Source organism: Salarias fasciatus, chromosome 19 (assembly GCF_902148845.1).
Source record: "Salarias fasciatus chromosome 19, fSalaFa1.1, whole genome shotgun sequence".
Lineage (NCBI taxonomy): Eukaryota > Metazoa > Chordata > Actinopteri > Blenniiformes > Blenniidae > Salarias > Salarias fasciatus.
The window spans coordinates 18,970,620-18,989,702 of NC_043763.1; the positions used below are offsets into that span (position 1 = coordinate 18,970,620).

The following is a 19,083-nucleotide window of genomic DNA, read 5'->3' on the forward strand; positions in this document are numbered from 1 at the left end:
CTTCACCAATAGTTAGCTGGGATGGCTTCAAGAATGCAGAGTTTGCATGTTTTCCTCTGTATGTTCAGGCACTCTGGTTTCCTCCAGTTAAGAAACAAGAGTTTGAGCTTAACTGGTGAGGAAAAAATTAGCATTAATCACTATGGACCGACTGGAGCTGTGACCCAAAGCAGAAAAACAGGAATTTCTTCCAGAAAAAAAAAAACCCAAAAAAACCCCAAATACTCTTTGAACTGCAGTCATCTGAATTATAACTCCACAATATGAATATGACACAAGAAATTAAAGCATAAATTAGTTTCAACAACTTGAAGGATGCCTGTCTTCATGGCAGATACAGTGGCTTAAAAAGCATTTAATATTCTAGTGTTTAGTGCTTTCCGAAAGCTTTCCTCCAAAGCTGTCCCTCTCTAAAAGACACTGAAACAAGCCACTTGCTTTTCTTGCACACACACACACACACACACTGACACACAAACAGTGCGCCAGATAGGAACTTTCCGACAGTTACACCTTGCTCGCATGACATTGAGGACACTCGGCGTTATCAGCGCTCGTCTGAGAGTCGCTGGGACGCACACGTTGACCAAATCCGAAACCAAATATTGAAGCATCAAACAGGTAAACAGGAACGCGGGGCTCCCTCGTCCAACCCGCGATTATGAGAGCACGGAGCAGAGGAAATTTACTTAATTAGCTGGGTTAACAGAGTCCCCTGATAAGGATGTATAAACAGCTCCACCTTGCAGTGGCTACAGAGAGAACTTGCCCCTCGGAAAAGGCGGATTTCCACTTGGGCCAGGGTGCATGAATATTTCAAGCGGGTAAATAATTAATAATTAACAGCAAACAGGCCACTGATCAAATGGAGCAATGTGGCAACAGACATGAAAAATCAGATTCTTGTAAACAAAGACGGGAGGACCCAGATTCACTCTCCTTTTTCCACCTTCTTCTTCTCGCCTCTTAAATATGCGCATCTTCAATCGCCCCCTGCATCTGGGCAAAACCACACACGCACAAAAGGCACATATATGAAGGCACAAACACGCAAAGTGCTGCCATAACCCCCTCTGTCTCTCACTCACATTCATATCCACACTTATTTTCCTACAGACGAATGAAATTCTCGCGTATTCCTGGGCGACCCGGGGAATGTGACTGAGCGAGAACACTTGATCTGGCCACCCGCTGCTTTCTGATGGAAAGATTTGCTTTTTAATACAATCGTCACTCCTCCCACCTGGATATGCCACGCCAAGACAAATCCCAGCTGTGTGACTCTAAAACCTGACAGAGCTTAAAAATTCCCTTATTACAATTCCCTTAAAATGCCCGGCCACACTAACTCCCAACAATGGTGGAAATGCTAATCACATCTTTCAGCAGCTTAGAGGAGCGTGGAAACAGAGACCCCAATATGCAGACTTTTGGGTGTATCTGTACAGGAGGGAGGGGGGAAAACAGTGAGGAAGAGGAAGAAGATGAAGAAATCCCATCTTTAATGACACACATTCACAGGAGCGTCATGGCTTCTTCAAAGCTGCTTCTTCAAAATCTGGCACATCTTGCTGCTTGACTTTAGCCAGAGGAGACATTTCATAAAAATCAGTCTTAATCGTGTAAACAACATGCAGACAAAAAAAAAAAGGGGGGGGTAAAAAAAAAAAAAAAAACCGTGCAAACAAAAATAAAACAACTTTGGAAGCTGTGCACGGATTGCCTTCAGAGTTAATTTTAAAGTAAGCATTCCCTTCCTTAGAGATTTTAATTAATGCTTTAATATGCAAATAAGTTAGCAGAGATAAAATCATGACAAACAGATGGCAAGTGTGGGTAATTATTTTGTGAATCCAGCAGGGGCATGTATTAAAGTTATGGCATCGTTTTCCTCGGGCCTCTGCAGCCACGCAAGGTAGGAGAGAGAGAGAGAGAGAGAGAGAGAGAGAAGAGAGAGAAGAGGGAGAGAGAAATCCCATGCACAGAGAGAACATGTAAATTCCACACAGAAAGGGCCGGTCAGTATTTAAACTGACTTTCTCACTTTGAGACGAGAACGTCAGCCAGCGCTCTAAATATGGGGCCTCAGACATAAAATATAAAGTCTATGTATTTGAAGAGGTGAGAGAGCAGTTTTCAAGAAGATCAAATTTCATTGTAAAACCGTTCTTCGTCTTTAGTAGCATTGTTTCTCGCTGTATTGTTTCAAGCCTCAGCTAGATTCATGAGATCCTCACAGTAGATACAAACCAATCCAAACTCCACTCGCCTGTTCTTGTGGGGGTTTGTGGTCCAAATCCAGACACACCAGAGACTGGTTGATCCTCATCGCCAGACTCAGAGCCATCAGGCCTCCAACCTTCACCTCGTTCCGACGAAGGTCCAGCCTCTGAATGTGACGGCTCTCCGCCAGCACCTCCGCCAACGCCACAGCACCTAAACCGGAGGGAGAAGCGCGTCTGAACTTGACTGTTCATTTGAAGAACACACCACGGTTCAGCACTCTCTGATCAGCAATCCCCACATCCTTTTTGGGCAGTTTAGAGAAAACAGGAAACAGCAGTTTGAGTATCTATTGTCATCGTAACATGTTATTTCATTTTAAAAGTCAGTTTGTGGCCTCATCTTCGGATGCTTTTGTGGGCTAATGAGCATATTTCTGCAATCTGTCACCATGTGATAAAGTTTCAAATGATAAAAAAAAAAAAAAAAAAAAAAAAAAACGTCCAGACCTGGGAATTTTACTAATCTATTAAATCTGCAGAAATGTCTCAAAACTACAAGCATCTCCAAACACAACAAAACCATATTAATACAATTTGTTCATGTTTATCTTTACTATTCAAAGGTTTCACCCTAACTACATCTTATTTTTCATCCATAATAGCCTTTCTTTAAGAATTAATTTCAAAATAGTGCTTCAAGTTGTTAGGATAAAAATACTTTGAGTGTGAAAATTAGACAAAAACTGAATACTGAAGGAGTTATGAGGCAAAACATTCACTTCAGAATAATATAATACAGCAAATGTGTTTACTTTCAGTACACTTTTAACTTCAGCCTCTACACAAGGTTGTTATTATCACTTATTCACAGGGGAGCTCATTAAGAAAACATTATTTAGAAATTAATTAATTTGTAATGAGTGAAAAATCAAAACTATTTATACACTTGTAGTGTTTTTATATGAAAAACTACAGATTTGTAATTAATTTGCTCTTTTTTTTATTGTGCACATGTTCAGCAAACTCAATTGCTTTTAAGTGTTGGGCATTTTGTTTAGAAGACGGTTTATTTAAAAAAGTAAGCTTGATATCTGAGAAATGTGGCGAGACACTGCAGCCAGTATCAGCGAGCTGGAGATGGAAGCAGGACACACCCTGGATCGGCCCCCAGTCCATCACACAGCACCTCATTTTCACCATCTGAATTTTAGTTCGGCTGCTACTGCACACACACACACACACACACACACACACACACACACACACACACACACACACACACACACACTGCTGCTGCTGCCTGAGATTAGGATCAGAATCAAATTTATCGCTAAGCAGGTTTTCATATACAAGGAATTTGTCTTAGTGAAGGGATGCATGGCAATCATGTATTTATACAAGATAAGAAAAAAACACAACTGACAACAACAAAAAATAGGTTGAATAAATAGATTTTCTTGAATAAACAAAATGTTGAGGGTTGAATACCAAAGAAGACAAATGACATTTCAGTCATGTTGCAGGATTGCCCCCAAAAAAGCACCAACAATAATATACTTTGAATTCAGTGTATTTGAAAGTCTGTGTAAAACTATAAAACATAATTTGTCACAAAACAGACCTTTCCAATGACTTGACCAAATCACCAACGTATTTAGAATTAGACAATGATTAGTAGATCCCACTCCATCTGTGAGATGTTTTTCTTAAAAGTTGTTGAGATGCTTAGTCAATAAAACTGCAACTTGTCTTCTACTATGTAGATTTCTTGAATTTGAAATATATAGCAAGTTTCTTTAGTTTTTGTTGTAACAAAAAACAGCTTGCAGAATTATTTGAAACAGTATTAACCTCATGTGTGTTGGAGAAACTGCTCAACGGTTTGGTTCCATAACCCTCTCACTTTTGACACAAACTGACAACAAGATGGCTTAACAAAGTGATCTCACCATCACAGTAGCACTCCTGTCAAAACACTAAAATCCTTAGTTTTCCTGTTTCTGTCAAATTATGTCCACTTGCTAACAGGTGCCACAATGACAAGACAATCAGAGCTACCGACTGCAGCTGTCAGTGGTCATAATGTAATGGCTGACAGGTGTATTTTATCTTAAATAGTAAACTTGTCGGTGCTCGACTTGAAGTAGGCCATCAACAAAATTGGTAAGCCATCGATAAACATTTCCTGAATCAAACAAGCCAAGAATATCAATCTAATCGATAATATAGATTCCAAAATGTGGCTGAAATGCTATTTTTACAATAACGTTATGTTTCAGTGAGCAGGATAGCGTCTATCCCTTGTGGAGGTCCTGCTTTGTTTTCAGTCTTTCTGATGAAAAGCTACTGATAAACTTAAGAAAAAAAAAAAAGCATGATTGTACCTTCACATGTGATGCTAGTTTGGGAAAGGCCGAGTTGCAGCACAGTGCAGTTGAGCATCAGCGGCTCCCTGATGACCTGCATCCCATCGTCCCCCAAAAGGTTCTCGCTCAGATCCAGGACCTGCAGGACCTTCAGCGCCGGCTGTGAAAAACAGCACTCATCAGATCATATTGACTCCACTCGGCTCTCGTACTGCAACACACACCAATCTGTCCACACCGAGACGATTTCAATGAAGAATTATAATGATTATAATTTTTCAACTATCCGTGTAAGTGGGTTCAAATGGCTTACTTAACCCAGCAGTGAATCATTTCCTTCCCTTCGTACGCTGCGCTCGGTGTGCGAGCGAGTGTGGAAAGGCTAAGAAGTTTTAATTGTCATTATTATTATGCAGGGATTATCATTCCTCTTCAAAATGTTTCCTCTCATGTTAAACGCTCAGAACTTCTGTTTTGGCTCTCCAGAGCCACATTAGCATTGAAGGTTGATTAGCTGGTGCGTAAAGCTGGGGGTGTCTGGGGCACGAGGGGCCCGTGTTGCCCAGCAGCTTGAAGAGGAGCGCGCCACCCACTCCTCGGTCGGCCCCTCGCCTCGCCACCCTTGTTAAACTCCTCTGGTCACTGCTGTGAAGAGAGAGGGAGCACGGGGGCGGAAAGGAAGCCGGGAAAAAAGCGACTGACAGACCCGGAGAGCATCTTCTTCTGAGTTAATTTGCACTGCGGTGACAACAAACACACTTGAGAGGGGCCCACCCCGCTTCCTCGCTGAGTCGCGACGCGCAGAGGCGCCGCCGCGTCCAAAGCACGGCGAAGGAAGCTCCTCTGGTGGGGAGGGAGGGAGGGAGGAGCGTCCCGAATGGATATGCACGAGGGATAATAGCAGACAATTAAAGAGGCGACTGCGTGGTTGAGAGTGTGTGAGAGTCAAGCATGGTTGAAACCTGTCAAACGTAAACCACCGGAGGGTTGGAGTGAGAAGTTTGAGGGGGGTAGGAGTGCGAAACCACCGAAAAACGCAGTCGGCTTTCACACATGACATGGTGGCTTTATGGTGGAAAAAAAGAAAGAAAGAAAGAAAGAAGAAAAACAGCTAAAGCGAGCAAAGGAAAAGGAAACGAGAGCCGAGTATGAAGTATCGCTCAGAGAGAATTCCTAGATGGAAAAAGAGGATTAATTTAGACATGATCGGCTAAATTCAGCCGCCAGATTGCCCCATTCGCTCCCCAGTCCTTCAGAGGACAAGCGACGAGACAAGCCGAAGGGACGGCAGAGAAAAGCAGATACACCAACCAGAAAGGTTAATAACAGCTCGCCTCCTCATCATATTCGACACAACCAGTTACGGGTCTAATTATCATCATTATGGCCTGCAAGGACATCTACTTATCCCCGTGACTGGCAGGCTGCATGGCCGGCCCTCCTTAACACACATCTATTATTTAATCAAACTGCTCCTTCTTTCGGTGGCGCCGGGGGAAGACGGGGGACGTGCGCGCACGCCGATGTGCGCGAGCGCACGAGGCAGGCCTTTAATTTCTAGCCTTTTGACTTCCACAATGGCCACTCACATGACAGGAAGGTGCAGTTTATGCTGACAATCAAGCAGGAGGAATGCATGTTATTAGGAGAGTGTGCGAGGGGACGCATGGGGGCGGGACTTTTTTAGAAGCTGGATTCTTCGGATCAGACTGTTTTTTTTTTCTTAATAGTTGGAAAGACAAAAGCAGGTATGAATTAAGAAGATGAGCGCAGTTTATTTCTGTGGCTAGTTTTCGTTGGAGTAAAAGAAAGAATGCCTAAGGTAGCCGAGACGAGGCATCAGAACTGTATCTCTTGGTTGGCCTAGCTGAAAGTCACCCGTAATAGCAGTCCAACTTGATTACCTATTTTTGTTTGAAGATAAACCAAAAACAAACAAAAAAACATCTGTATTCCTCACCAAAGCTTTGGCCAGATGGCCCATGCCTTTCACAGTGATGCTGTTGTTCCTCAGCGATAAGACCCTCAGACCTGACGTCTGCCTCCTCAGACCATCACACAGCTCCTCAAAACCTGTATAATAATTAATTAAAAAAAAAACACACACACACAAGGCGATTAGCACACACGGCGCCTTTGCCTTCACTGCCGGTGTGGGTAAAGTGAGCAGCGCTGCCAGATGTCTGGTGGGAGTGCTACAGCAGCGTGATGTTTGACTTGAGCTCCGGCTACTGAAAAGCAAGTCGGTAAATACTTAACCTGTTCACGTGTCTGTATCAATTAGATAATATCAAACCCGGACTGTGTAAGCTTGCAAGCTGCCGGTGTGACGACCCATCCCCACTTCACTGAGCCGCATTACGGCGTTGCTGTTTTCCCCTGTAAGCTCCAGGCAGACGGAGTCAGCAGGGTCACTGCTTAATTAGGGAAAATATTACTTATTACTTATGAAGACGAGGGTTCACGATTGCAAACGGACTCACTGAACATTACTTCTCTAACAGTTGCACAACAGCGGAACAAAACAGAGTCATTTTAAATAAAGCAAAAATGAACAGTGTAACATTTAAGAGAGATGGGACGTGAATGTTATTTTTACAAATGGCTAAAGTGTCTGGCTCCCAAACCCGAAAACATTTGTTTTGACATTTCTGTTCTCTGACAGTTCGAAGTGAAAGTCAAAAAAAAAAAAAGAAAAGAAAAGAAAAAAAAATCCTTCAAATTCATGAGCTTTACAGCTGTTAATACACAGATTCCTTTATTTTTTTGGTTCGAACAATGTTATGCTACCTGTTTTGCTCCCCGAAATGAACTTCTGAGCATATTTTCCAAGTACTGTCTTTTTCTAAAATGTCAAAGCGGTCCTTCGAGATACAGTCAGAAACCTTTTCACTGTTTTTTTTTCTTTTTTCTTTTAAACCAAAAAAAGGTTGAAGTCAGAACACACTGCCTGCGGGTAAAACTATGTAAACGCCTTTTCTGTGTCTTATTTTCTTGAGAGGCAAATGTGGCCACTGTCTCACACAATGGAGGTAGACAGACTACTTGCCAAGCTTTGGACAGATACGTATGTCTTTATTTGCTCCAGGTGCAGCGGCAGTGAGGAAAATGGTGAAGCTGGGGTCAAATTACAGACACTATTAATTAGACTGGTTGAATGGGTGGGTTTAGCAGAATGTGTTACATGTGGGCGGTGTCTGCAGCCATGGATTTCCATCCCTTTTTCTCTCATATCGTCGAACAACTGTCACATAACGATTGCTTCTTACCTGCATCTGCTAAAGTATTGCTGCTTAGCTCCAGCGTTTGCAAAGTGGTGTTGTATCGAAGCAGCTCTCCCAGCTGCAAGGCATCCTGGTAGCTATTCAACACGTTGCTGGTGAGGTGAAGCTCCCGTAAAGCCCGGTTTGTCTTCAGCGCGCCAACTACAGGGGAGAGAATCCACAAAATGCCCCAAAGGCACAGTTCATGCATCAACAAAACGTATGCTTTTTTTCTATCATTTGACGAATCTGAACAGCAAAACATGTGATTTGATTACTTGACCATTTAAATCATGTCATATAAAACTAGGTCAAATATCAAATTGATACTAATCAACAATTCTGCACTGGGTTTTAATTATTTTCTCTCCTCATTACATCCAAGAGACTGACTTTGTATTGACTCTGACACTGAAAACACACCACTCAAAGACCAACATAAGAAATGGTTGAAAATGAAAATATGGGCTGTTTTCAAATGGCCAACTATGATTTTGGGTCTAAATCTCACTGAAACAGTAGTGAGTGCAAGAAACTGAATCGTGGAAAAGAGATGGGAGGTTTTGCAGCCAATTTTCTTTGGGAATTGTGACGAATAATCTCCCAAAAGAATATTGAATAAAACTGTTTTATTTGCTTTTATTTCTCAAGAAATTCTGATTTCTGTGTAAAAAGGTAGAAGTTCCAGGAATTCAAGCAGCACAGCTCAACAAAACGGGGAATCTTCTGAGAAGAACAAAAAAAAAAAAAAAAAAAAAAAAGCACAAAGCCAATCTTTACCACCTTCACCAATGTGTGGTTAGCCTTTGTGATTTTAACACACGTTATTGTCGAGAACACAGTTACGAATCCAGCACAGGGCACCTGACAAAACACCTTTGAAATCCCCAGAGTTTTTCTTCAAACATCTCCACGCCATTGTCATATCCCTTTCATGACTTTATCGCGTCTCCGGCGATATTTGGGGGGGATCTTTCTGTATTTTCTGTGTGCGTCGTGCAGTATGAACTGTAACGGCGGTGTGCGTGTGTGTGTCCGTGTCGCCCGGGCCCTCGTCGCCCCTGCATCCAGATCGATGCCGCAGATTTGATCAAGCCTGTCGGGCTGCACGTGGAATGCCAACACTGTCATCAGGCACAGTGGGAACCAAATGGTGGAATCGGTGGGATTGATCCGGTCGGCTCCGCCGCGAGCGCCCAATCCTGCAATCACAGGCCTCTCTGATCGAAGGCAATGATCCTCAGCATGGACCCCCTGCTGGAAGGGAAAGGGGGGGAGGCGGGAGGTGCTCCTGGTGGACTCTGAATAGGCAGAGACGATGGATTAGGTTGTAGGGTGAGGGATGAGCGCGAGACGAGAAGGCGGCTTGGCAGACCCTAAAATATCAAAAAGATCCAGGAAGCTGTTGAAAATGCTGCGCGGGTGTTGAGAAGAGTGGGCAGCACACTGCGTCCATTTGGGTAGTTCTCTGCTCCAACTGAGAGGACATGGGAGGCTGTGGATGCGATTCTCATTTATCTCTCCAACAAAACGTCAGGAAAATTACTTTCTGTGGCATTCATTTTTATTCAGATTTTTGAGAAATTGTTTATTTTAATTTCTCTTGTTACCCACGACTGTGTGTGTGTGGTGTGCATGGAGTTAGGGTCCAAAGCTTGGAAGTACACAACATGGTAGGTGCAATAAAAAGCTCGGGATTAAATAAAGAAACCAAGTTATGTTCAGGATCAGGATGTAGTTTGAAGAATAAGTTTGAAATTTGAATCAAGTCATGAGGATGAAGAGCTGATTAATGTAAAGTGTCAACGAGACGAACCTACAAAAAAAAAAAAAAAAAACCCAGACCCTCTGATCGGTGTGTGTGTGTTGTATGTGTTTGTGTGTTCATCCAGGACACCACTCAACCCCCCTCTGGGTGTTGTGCTTGGCTGTGATGAGTGCACTTATGTGTGTATTTTCACCCAGTAATTGTGTGTGTGTACCTCGTGAATAAACCCGAGTCATTTGTGGTCGTGTGACCTTCTCACTCCCGCTCCTCCTTCCTCATGGACACAGCGGTACCTGATCGATCAAGGTCAAATAAATGGATATTGCCGAGTTGGTTGAATTTTTTCGCATCTTTATCATTATTATTATTATTATTATTATTATTATTATCATTATTATTATTATTATTATTATCACACTGCACTTTAAAGTGCAGCCAAGTGTTATTAGTGAGCAAGAATAGATTATATTTAGATGAGTATGACATATCCGGGGTCATATTTTAATACATAAGACATTATGTGACCTTGTGTGTGTGTGTGTGTGTGTGTGTGTGTGTGTGTGTGTGTGTGTGTGTGTGTGTGTGTGTGTGTGTCTTGGCGACCGGTGCCTTCAGAGATGTGTGCAGTGGTGTGTAAAGTGACAGGTAAGAGATTAGACCTCTAATCTGGGTCTAGACCTGCAGAGAGGTTCACAGGTCAAAATCTGGTCCTGCTGGCCACAAAAAAAAAAACAAAAAACAAAAACCAAAAAAACACACCCACACACACACACACAGACGTGCACAAATAGACACATCAACGGCCCCGTCCCCTCCGCCCCCCTCACCGAACTCTCAGCAGCACGTACACACTCACACACACCACCTATGTGTTTCAACACTTCAGCTATTTTAATAGTAAGCTCACATTTCAAAGCTTGAGAGCAGACTGTTGCGTGTGTGTGTGTGTGTGTGTGTGTGTGTGTGTGTGTGTGTGTGTGTGTGTGAGAGAGTCATACCCAGTGTGTACAGTGGCACGCCGCTGAGCTGGGCATTATCGAGGTGAAGCACTGCGAGCCGGCTGGTCAGCAGAGCCTTAGCGAGAGCCTGGACCGGATAGTCCACCAAGGGCACGTTACACAGATCCAACCTGGACAGACGGACACTCTGAAAGACACACACACACACACACGCACACACACACATTGTGCAGGAGCAGGCTGAATGCAGACAAAGGCAGGAGAAATAGACCTGTCAGAATGGGCCGAGCTGGGGAGCATGAATGAATATTGGAAGAAAGACCTTCGGCAGCAGCTGTCTAATACTCGGGCCCATCAGCGGTTAAGAGGGGAGGAATATTCTGAGGAGCCGCACTGTAACACTGGTCTGAGCTGTCCATCCTACCTGACATTACACAGGGAGGAGAAACCGGGAGAGAGTGACAGGGCAGTAGGGTCAATATGGCTCCGGTCGATATGACAGATACACTTCTGCTCAAAGTTTCACTTCGTTTACAGGACAAAACTTAGAGAAAGCTAGAGAGTGTGTGTTTTTCTGCAGTTGGCCCTGCTGGGTCATTTAAGCCACATGTTGTTGTCAGCTATGCCATTTTCAAAAATATTCTGTCTGGAAATGTATGTCTTTTGTAAATGTAAGCATCTGTCTGCTCAGTAATGATGCGTATTCACAGAAACTCAGGAAGTCAGATGAGGGATTCATATTTCGGTTTACTTAAAATGAGCACAGACGCCCACTTTAAGTTCCTGTAGAAGTTCTTGCTGGACATGAGACGTTCTTTCTCCATACATGTCGACTGCAGCTTTGAAGCTGTTTTTCTTGCAATATACACTGAAATGCGCATGTCAAGTTTCAGTCATACCTTGGGTTTTGTTTAGTTATAATTGGGTGACATGATTCTGCATTGAGTGTATTATAACCCCCAGGAGTGCTGCGAGGCGCTGGAGGCCGCCATTATTGTCATTGTGCAGAAGAACTGTTTACTATGGCTGTGGTCCACGTGTGCTGCAGCGGTTTAGAACAGTCTCCACGGAGACAGATTTGGAGCATTTTCAGAATAGCTCTGTGTTCTATTGTCAACAAAATACGGGTTGATGACCACTGAAAAACACTGAATCCTGTTTATTATTTACGTTTTACATCTTGTCCCAGATTTGTGAAATGGGCTTGTAGTCATCAGACCTCCCAACTGATAATGAGTTATCTCTGCTGATGCTGCAGGCTTGTGTGTGTGTGTGTGTGTGGTGTGTGTGTGTGTTGATGCGCTCGTGTTTGCACTCGCACCGGGAGAGCTTCTCGGCCTGTCTGCTCTGCCCTGCACCTTCAATCCACATAATGTGGCACAAACTCACTTTTCCCGGGATGTACATTACCCCTCGGAGAAAGCCTACATGAAAAGATTACAATTCCACCGCGTCAGCCGACCTGCTTTATCAAATGAGCGAGAGCCCTCCAACCCGATGTTCCCATGCTGCTGTTGTCAGAAACGTCGAGATGTGTTGTCGATTCATAGTACAAAATCATATCCAGCAAGGACGATGCTCCCTGGAAAAGAAAAAAAAAAAAAAACGGTGAAGGAAGGGGGAAAAAAAATGAAGAAAGCACAACCCCAAATTTGACAGGAATGTTATGAAGTTTCTTAGGAAAGAAGAAGAAGAAGAAGAAAAAACTGGCTCTAATCTGATACAGGGGAAGGCCTGAATATGAAACTGTATTGGAACTGGAAGACGAAGATGAGGAAAATAAGTTTTGCTCATAAAACTCACATTTTCTTCCAGTTGGGCTGCCTGCAGATTGATGAAATCAAAGTGTAGCGATTTCAGGACGACTTCCAGAGCTTCACAGGAGCGGTGGTCTAATCGCTCACCTTGATGGAGGCAAGCAATCAAACGAAAGATAATAGGGAGGCTGTTTGCTAACAGGCAAAATTGCGCTACTCTAAATGTGCTTTATCCTTCTTTTCCCCGCCCGAAACGAACATTTCAGCAAAAATTACGACAGAACAACTTCCTTTATAGACAAACTTTATCTGTGTGTGTCTGTGTGTAAGTGTTTTTTTTTTTTTTTCATTCTAATGAAGTTCTGAGGCTTAATCAGAAACACAGAAAAAGAAATAGCGATGACAGCTTTATGTTTTCATGATTGGACTTCCAAGACGTGGCTGCTCAAGTATCCATTGATTACTGTGCGCCTGCAGACCAATGTAATCAATAAGAGCACCTGTATGCAGCAACTTCCAAGACAAATAAACGTGGCCTGATTACTTTATCTGCGAAATCACTCCGAATGCGGAATAAACAAAACTCTGGGTGACTGTAAGTGTTTTGCTTTATTGTTGATACCCTTGGAAAAAAAAAAAAAAAAAAAACAATTAATTGCGTTCTGTTCTAGTTCTTAATGGATTATACACCATACTTCACATTAGACTCTGCACTTTTACTTTAAATGAATACCGCCCTAAATCTGCACACGATGGCGTTCCCTTTTGGCTGCTCTGCACCACTAACCGGGATTTATCTCAGCTTTAACCTGTCAGGTCTCTTCAGGTCACATGAGCACAAACTTTTTTTTTTTTACGTATAATCAAATTACGTTTGAAAACCGTTTCTCGTTTGCACGATGTCGGCTCCTAATCCTGAACAACAGTGTCCTCGTGTGTTTCCATCAGTTAACAAGCTCCTGTCATGCAGGTATGAATCCATTCAGATGGATCTCCAGAGCAAAGAGCAAGTATTTCACTGAGATGTGAGTGGACATAAATGAATAGCAAATTATTTTTATTCACCAAATACTGTTGGTTTCATTAGGTAAAATGCTGTTATTCATTCTGTTCTCCACCCTCGCAACATTTCTGTGTTTTGTTATGAGGAACAGGCTTTGTTCAGAAAAGCTTCAGGTGCATTGTGGTCCGGCCCGCCTCATTTTCTAATGTTTCTCACAGTATAAGGTTGATGGGAACTATTTGTACTAGAATGTGTTACACTTATGTGCTCTGCTTTGAAGCCTCTTTTAGTTGTCTTCATTATGCTCACTGTAAAATCTGGTCTAATAATGTGTGTTTTGATGCAATGATTAAACGTTACGCCCTAAAAGGAAGAACTCCTGCAGGGAAAAGGTAACGGCCTGACCCCCCTGACCCCCTGACCCCCTGCTGCTAAGCACGCTCCATCATAATCCACGTTGTCTCCTAAAGTCTGGAATCACATTTCAGGTGTATTTCCAGACATATTTGTAGAAATAACAGTGGATATGTTGTAATCTGATTACTCTTGCTCCGCGGCCCTGATCAGAAGTCACACTCTAAATCAAACTGTGACTGATCGCACAAATTCATGTGACTTTTAAGGCTCTGAGAGTCCCCCCCCCCTCCTCCCCCCTCCTCGCTCTCTCTCCTGGGTTAATTCTTATCTCCTCGTCCAAGAAGGGGAAACGATAATTACTATCATAATTATTTCCAACACGATTTTTTTACCCCCCCTTCTGTTTTAACAATAATCACTTAACTGAGCGATGGCGGAGGGTGTTTGGGGTGGAAGGAAGAGCCATCTGAAATCCCATTTTTTCTAATCCGCCCTGCGTGGGGAAGATAATAAGGCAGCGACACCCACAGTCAGATGTCATCAGCGCGTGACGACAGTGATGCCCATCACGGCGGCGCACACAACTTTTTACGCAGCTGCCGTATGCAGATGCGTCTGCTGCTCAGACGCGACGCTCACAGACGACGGCTGGAGTCTAAAGACTTCACAGGGAGGACAATATGTTCACTTGTACGAGACACTTTCATCCAAGTTTTGGAGGCTGGCGAGATTTGCAGGGAGATTGGGTTTACTCGATTTAGACATTAAGAGTTTGGTTCATGGTTTGTATTAACGCCAGAGAGGCGGAATTTCAGTCTCGGATTGTGCTCATGATTTGATGAAGTTTAAGTCAAATGAAATTCTGATATGCGTCAAAATTTGTATGCATGGTTTCACATTTAAACAGAGTTTGTTGGCATATTTTCTTCATTCTAATGCACGTGAGTGACAATAAAGAAGTAAACTAGTGTTGTTTACGATTAGATTTGAGACTTTTTGGTTTGGATTAGACTTCAGTTTGTCTTTTAAGAGGGTTTCTCCCAAATTAGATGCATTTTGCCTCACCTTTTGGTTTGGGGATTAGAATTTACCGCTAACTTCAAATTTGAATCTGAACTAGGTTTAATGCTAAAAGAAAAAAAAAAGAGTTTGATGAAGAAGATGCAAACGGGTACAAACAGGCCAGGATGGGAAAATTCAGCTCAGAGGTTAGATTTGGACTGAGCCTGACCTGAGATGAAGCCTTAAAGTTACAGGCAGGAATCCAGAATGAAATCATGTTCCATAATCTCACTTGTAGAGTTAAATTAATCCATTCACCTTATCCACTTTTGTTTCAGCTGAGGCAAAAAAAAAAAAGAGCTAAAACTGTCTGTGATGGAAGCCCGATCGGGGCGTGTGGCTGATCCCACCGCTCTGAATCCTCACATGGCGTCGATCTGAAGCAGCAGCCCAGCAGTTTGCTCCATTTAGGGCTTTTATGGCTGATTTCCAATGGTCTCTCTTCATTGGGTTTTTTTTTTTTTTTTTTTTTTTTGGGGGGGGGGGATAAACACGTGAAAATAAGCAATAATCTGGGACAAACGAAGAACGCACACATATTTTGTGTGAAAGATCATTTCGATTAAATCGGCTCACCTGGACTGGAGCCAGCATTCCAGATAAAATCCAAGAATGGGTGTGTGAGTGGGAGGATTTGTGACAAATGTAAAATTAACTCCGATATATTATTATGATTTTTTTTTTTTCCTTGTCTTTTCTTTCCTTCTAACTAATCTTTCTCTGGATATGTAAAATATTAGAAAATCACTGAGTGGATCCCGGATGTCACACAGAGTCCTCAATCACGGTTAATAATGATGGAGCGAAGCGTTCATCTTACCTTTGAGATCCAGACTTTCCACGTTGCCACCTACACACACACCCTGCTGAGAGACAGACAGAGAGAGAAGGGCAGAGGCAGGAGGTGTGAGGGAAAGGCGCGAACACACACGCACACACACACACACACACACACACACACACATGCAGTTACATATCTGGCACCGGCAGCATCCTCCACCCTCCCCAGCCTCTTTACGCGCGGCCTCTCCATCCATGCCACGCCGCACTGGTCTTATCAGGGAGGCTCATTGGCGACGCAAGTATGAATTATGAATTTCACACAGTTTACCGCCGCCAAGATGGTGACACGGCGTCCTAATTAACCAGTGTATAATAATTAGAAACAGCTGGTCATCAGTTGATGTGTTCATTTGCCAGAGCCGGCGTTCCACATACATCTAATTTGACTGCATCAATCACCGGAGGTGGCAGATATGTGCGGATGGTGGAAAACACTGATTTTTTTTAAGTGACAAGCAAAACAAGAAGAGGCATCAGGAGTTTTTTTTTCTTTCTTTTTTTTTGGAAACTCTTCTTTTAAAGATGATTGCTTGATGACACAAAGTCATTGTGACTGGGACTAATATATGCAGTTAATTTTATGTTATTATACAAACATTTAAAGGCATAAATGAGTTTGTTTTTGGCAGTGAAGTGTTTGGGATAATGATTTCAACCAGAACTGATACTGTTTGCAGTTTGGACTGGAGATTATGATTGATACTTCGGCTACACTCATATAACAGGAAAATTAAATAATGTGGCTTGACCTTTGACATTTTTTAATGATAGTGTATTTTTCAAGTAATTTTTTGGGTATTTGGGTCTCAGCTACCTTCAAATCGTATTTAAGGTTAAACGTAGTTGGTGCTACAAGAGAAAAATAGAAACAAAACTGAGATTTGGTTCATTGTAAATTCAGTCAAAACTGTATTTTAAGTCTTTAGGTGGTTCAAGATATAACTGTACAGAGCAAACAGTGAAATGTAAGTGTAGTCTTACAACAGAATTCATAAATTGAGGAGCAGTTTGATAAAATATATTCCAGATTTGATTCTGGAGCTGTTCAGACATGAACCTGGAACAGCTTTAAGCTGATTCTGAGTCCGAATACAGGTTCCGTTTAGAAAGGATGCTTAAGATGAGGCTCGATTTTAAATGTTACAAACAGCATCTCATGTCTTAATGAAGAGGATTCAGACTAATAGTATCCACCTGTCTGCCTGTGCTCAGTTTAGAATAAACTAGAGCGTCAGTTTTAGACACGCTGGTGATTTGCATAAATACCAGCTTCAGTTGGGGTCCTGCATCCACCAGGGGGCCCCAACAGTGAGCAAATTAAAGAACCGCCATGCTCTTCGGTTTCATCTCCTCATTGTACATGTGACTTAAATAAAACTGTACCCAACACTTTTTTTTTTATTTTTTTATCTTTTTTATTTTTAGGTGATTACCTTCAGACACGTCCTCCTAACAGCAGCTGAGAAAAGGCCCGGTTTTGCTCAGGCCCCTCTTTCAGCCACGCTCTGGCCCCTGCCACATCGCTTCACGCCAGTCAAACTGGGGCTTTCTGACTGTCCCATCCTACCCTCCTATTCCCCCCCCCCCACCTGCACCCACCCCCTCGCTCCTCCCGCCCCCTCCCTCCTCCCGCCCTCGTGCATCGACTCGTCTCGGCTGGCTCGCTGAATTGCCGCCTTCTTATTTGCAAGCAGCGCCTTGGTTCCTCTCTTTGTTGCTAAATATGATTCATTGTTCAAAGGGACACGGGGAGTACAAAAGGACTTGGAAGGCTCGCCGTGCTCGGGCTCCGGCGCCGCGGCGGAGGGGAGCGCGGGAGCGCGAGACAAAAGGACGGCAGCCATAATGTGCTCCTGTTGGAGGAATTAGAGAGATCAATGGGACAAAAATTGCACTGTTTATGTATACAAGAGGCTGCTGTGTAATTGGTAGAGGTGGTCGAATGTACCCCGGAATTATCTCACCCAAGGCCGAGTGTTCACGTGCATTCTCGCGCACGACGAGTACACATGAATTGTGCACAATTGAGTTGTGCGTTGAGCGTAACATACAGCACTGTGTGTGTGTGTGTGTGTGTGTGTGTTTAAATAAAGGAGGCATTCAGACACTCATTAAGAAGGAAAGGAGATTGAATTTCAATAAACGCTGCATTTATTGACAAGGTGCAACAACTAGAAGTAATCAGATTTCTGAATCAGTCTTACATTTTAATCATGTATTTTTACTCAATCTATCGTCAGATCTATCAGTTTATTTAATGAGTATATATATACATGAGTATGTTTTTTCTTTTTTTTTGCAAACGCCTCAGTGATCCAGAAATTTTATTTAAAGGAACCAAAACAAAAACAATCACAAGGTAAAAAGCAGTCAGAACAAGCTTTTTAAAATAAATACTACGTGATGCTATGTTATGTAACACTTTAAGTTTCAGTCTCTCTGCAAAACCACTTGAGCTGGTTCTATTTCTGGACTGATTTCTTTCATTTATCCACCAGAAACTTCCCTCAGCTAGCAATGCTACTGTGGCTCATCTGAGACAATATCTGAAGCTACAAGGGCTCAAGAGTGTCAATGCTCGGGTCAAACCTGGACCCATCTCTAACACCGCTGTGTCAGACAATCAGCAAGGAGGCAACTTAAACAAGCAGAAACAAAAATCAATTCTGATCTACACACAGTATGTCAGTTGCATACATTTTCTATATCTAAATCATATAAAGATGCTTGATTCAAACCAGTCCGATCTGAGGTCCCGTCCTTTCCAGTTAACTGAAATCAAATTTCATGAAAGTTCAGATATTTATAAACCCACTTTTGGGTTTTATCAAAGTAAATCACTACCTCAGGGAGCTTGTTTCTTTTTTTTTTTTGTGCTTTATTCGCAGCATTTTTGGCTTTTTATCATGAGGCCTGGTGTTGTTTTGTCCTTCAGCAATGAGTTTCCATCCTGAAAATCGACCCTTTTTCTGGATGGTTGACTTTAGAGCAGCATAAACCTGCAGATTGTGAGCGTGATGTTTCCGGGCTGATGACAGTTTTAGGTGATGGAGTTCCTCTTTATGTCCTGACTTTCCGCACATATTGTTTCCCCTCCTTGAATATTGTCAGTCTGTCACAACAGCAGCGCCGAACCCTAAAAGAAAGTTAGCGTTTGGTGGAACTGGCCTGTTGGTGGCACCGAGCCAATAGAAGATGCTCAATACGATCGAACGTCTGACTACCCATATCACAACATACACACACACACACACACACACACATGCTCACACAGGACAAGGAGGCAGAAGCATGCATGCCGCACGTCCTCCTCCTCCTCCTCCTCACAAGGAATACGGTGGCAGCTGTTTTTCATCTTAATGAATTTCTGAACTTGTTCCTTCCCTCTCCCGCTCGCCGCTGCCTCGTGGCGAAAGACGGAAACCGAAGGCGCCGGCTGCCAAATCAATTGATGTGTCAGGAGGGAGAGGGGGACAAAAT

The 19,083-nt window shown here is 42.9% G+C and overlaps 1 protein-coding gene across 1 annotated transcript in view; it reads right to left on the minus strand.

The window, feature by feature from the left end:
* Positions 1-1,537: 1,537 nt before the first annotated feature.
* The window catches only part of LOC115407156 (protein phosphatase 1 regulatory subunit 37-like), a 28,604-nt gene continuing 11,058 nt past the window's right edge, over positions 1,538-19,083 (minus strand). The window contains exons 3-11 of the mRNA XM_030117519.1: positions 15,581-15,626; positions 12,385-12,485; positions 12,044-12,163; positions 10,621-10,768; positions 7,861-8,016; positions 6,552-6,664; positions 4,610-4,751; positions 2,270-2,436; positions 1,538-1,579 (exon numbers count right to left, since the gene is read on the minus strand). Coding sequence (XP_029973379.1) covers positions 1,538-1,579; positions 2,270-2,436; positions 4,610-4,751; positions 6,552-6,664; positions 7,861-8,016; positions 10,621-10,768; positions 12,044-12,163; positions 12,385-12,485; positions 15,581-15,626 — 1,035 coding nt within the window. The remainder of the gene's footprint in view (positions 1,580-2,269; positions 2,437-4,609; positions 4,752-6,551; positions 6,665-7,860; positions 8,017-10,620; positions 10,769-12,043; positions 12,164-12,384; positions 12,486-15,580; positions 15,627-19,083) is intronic.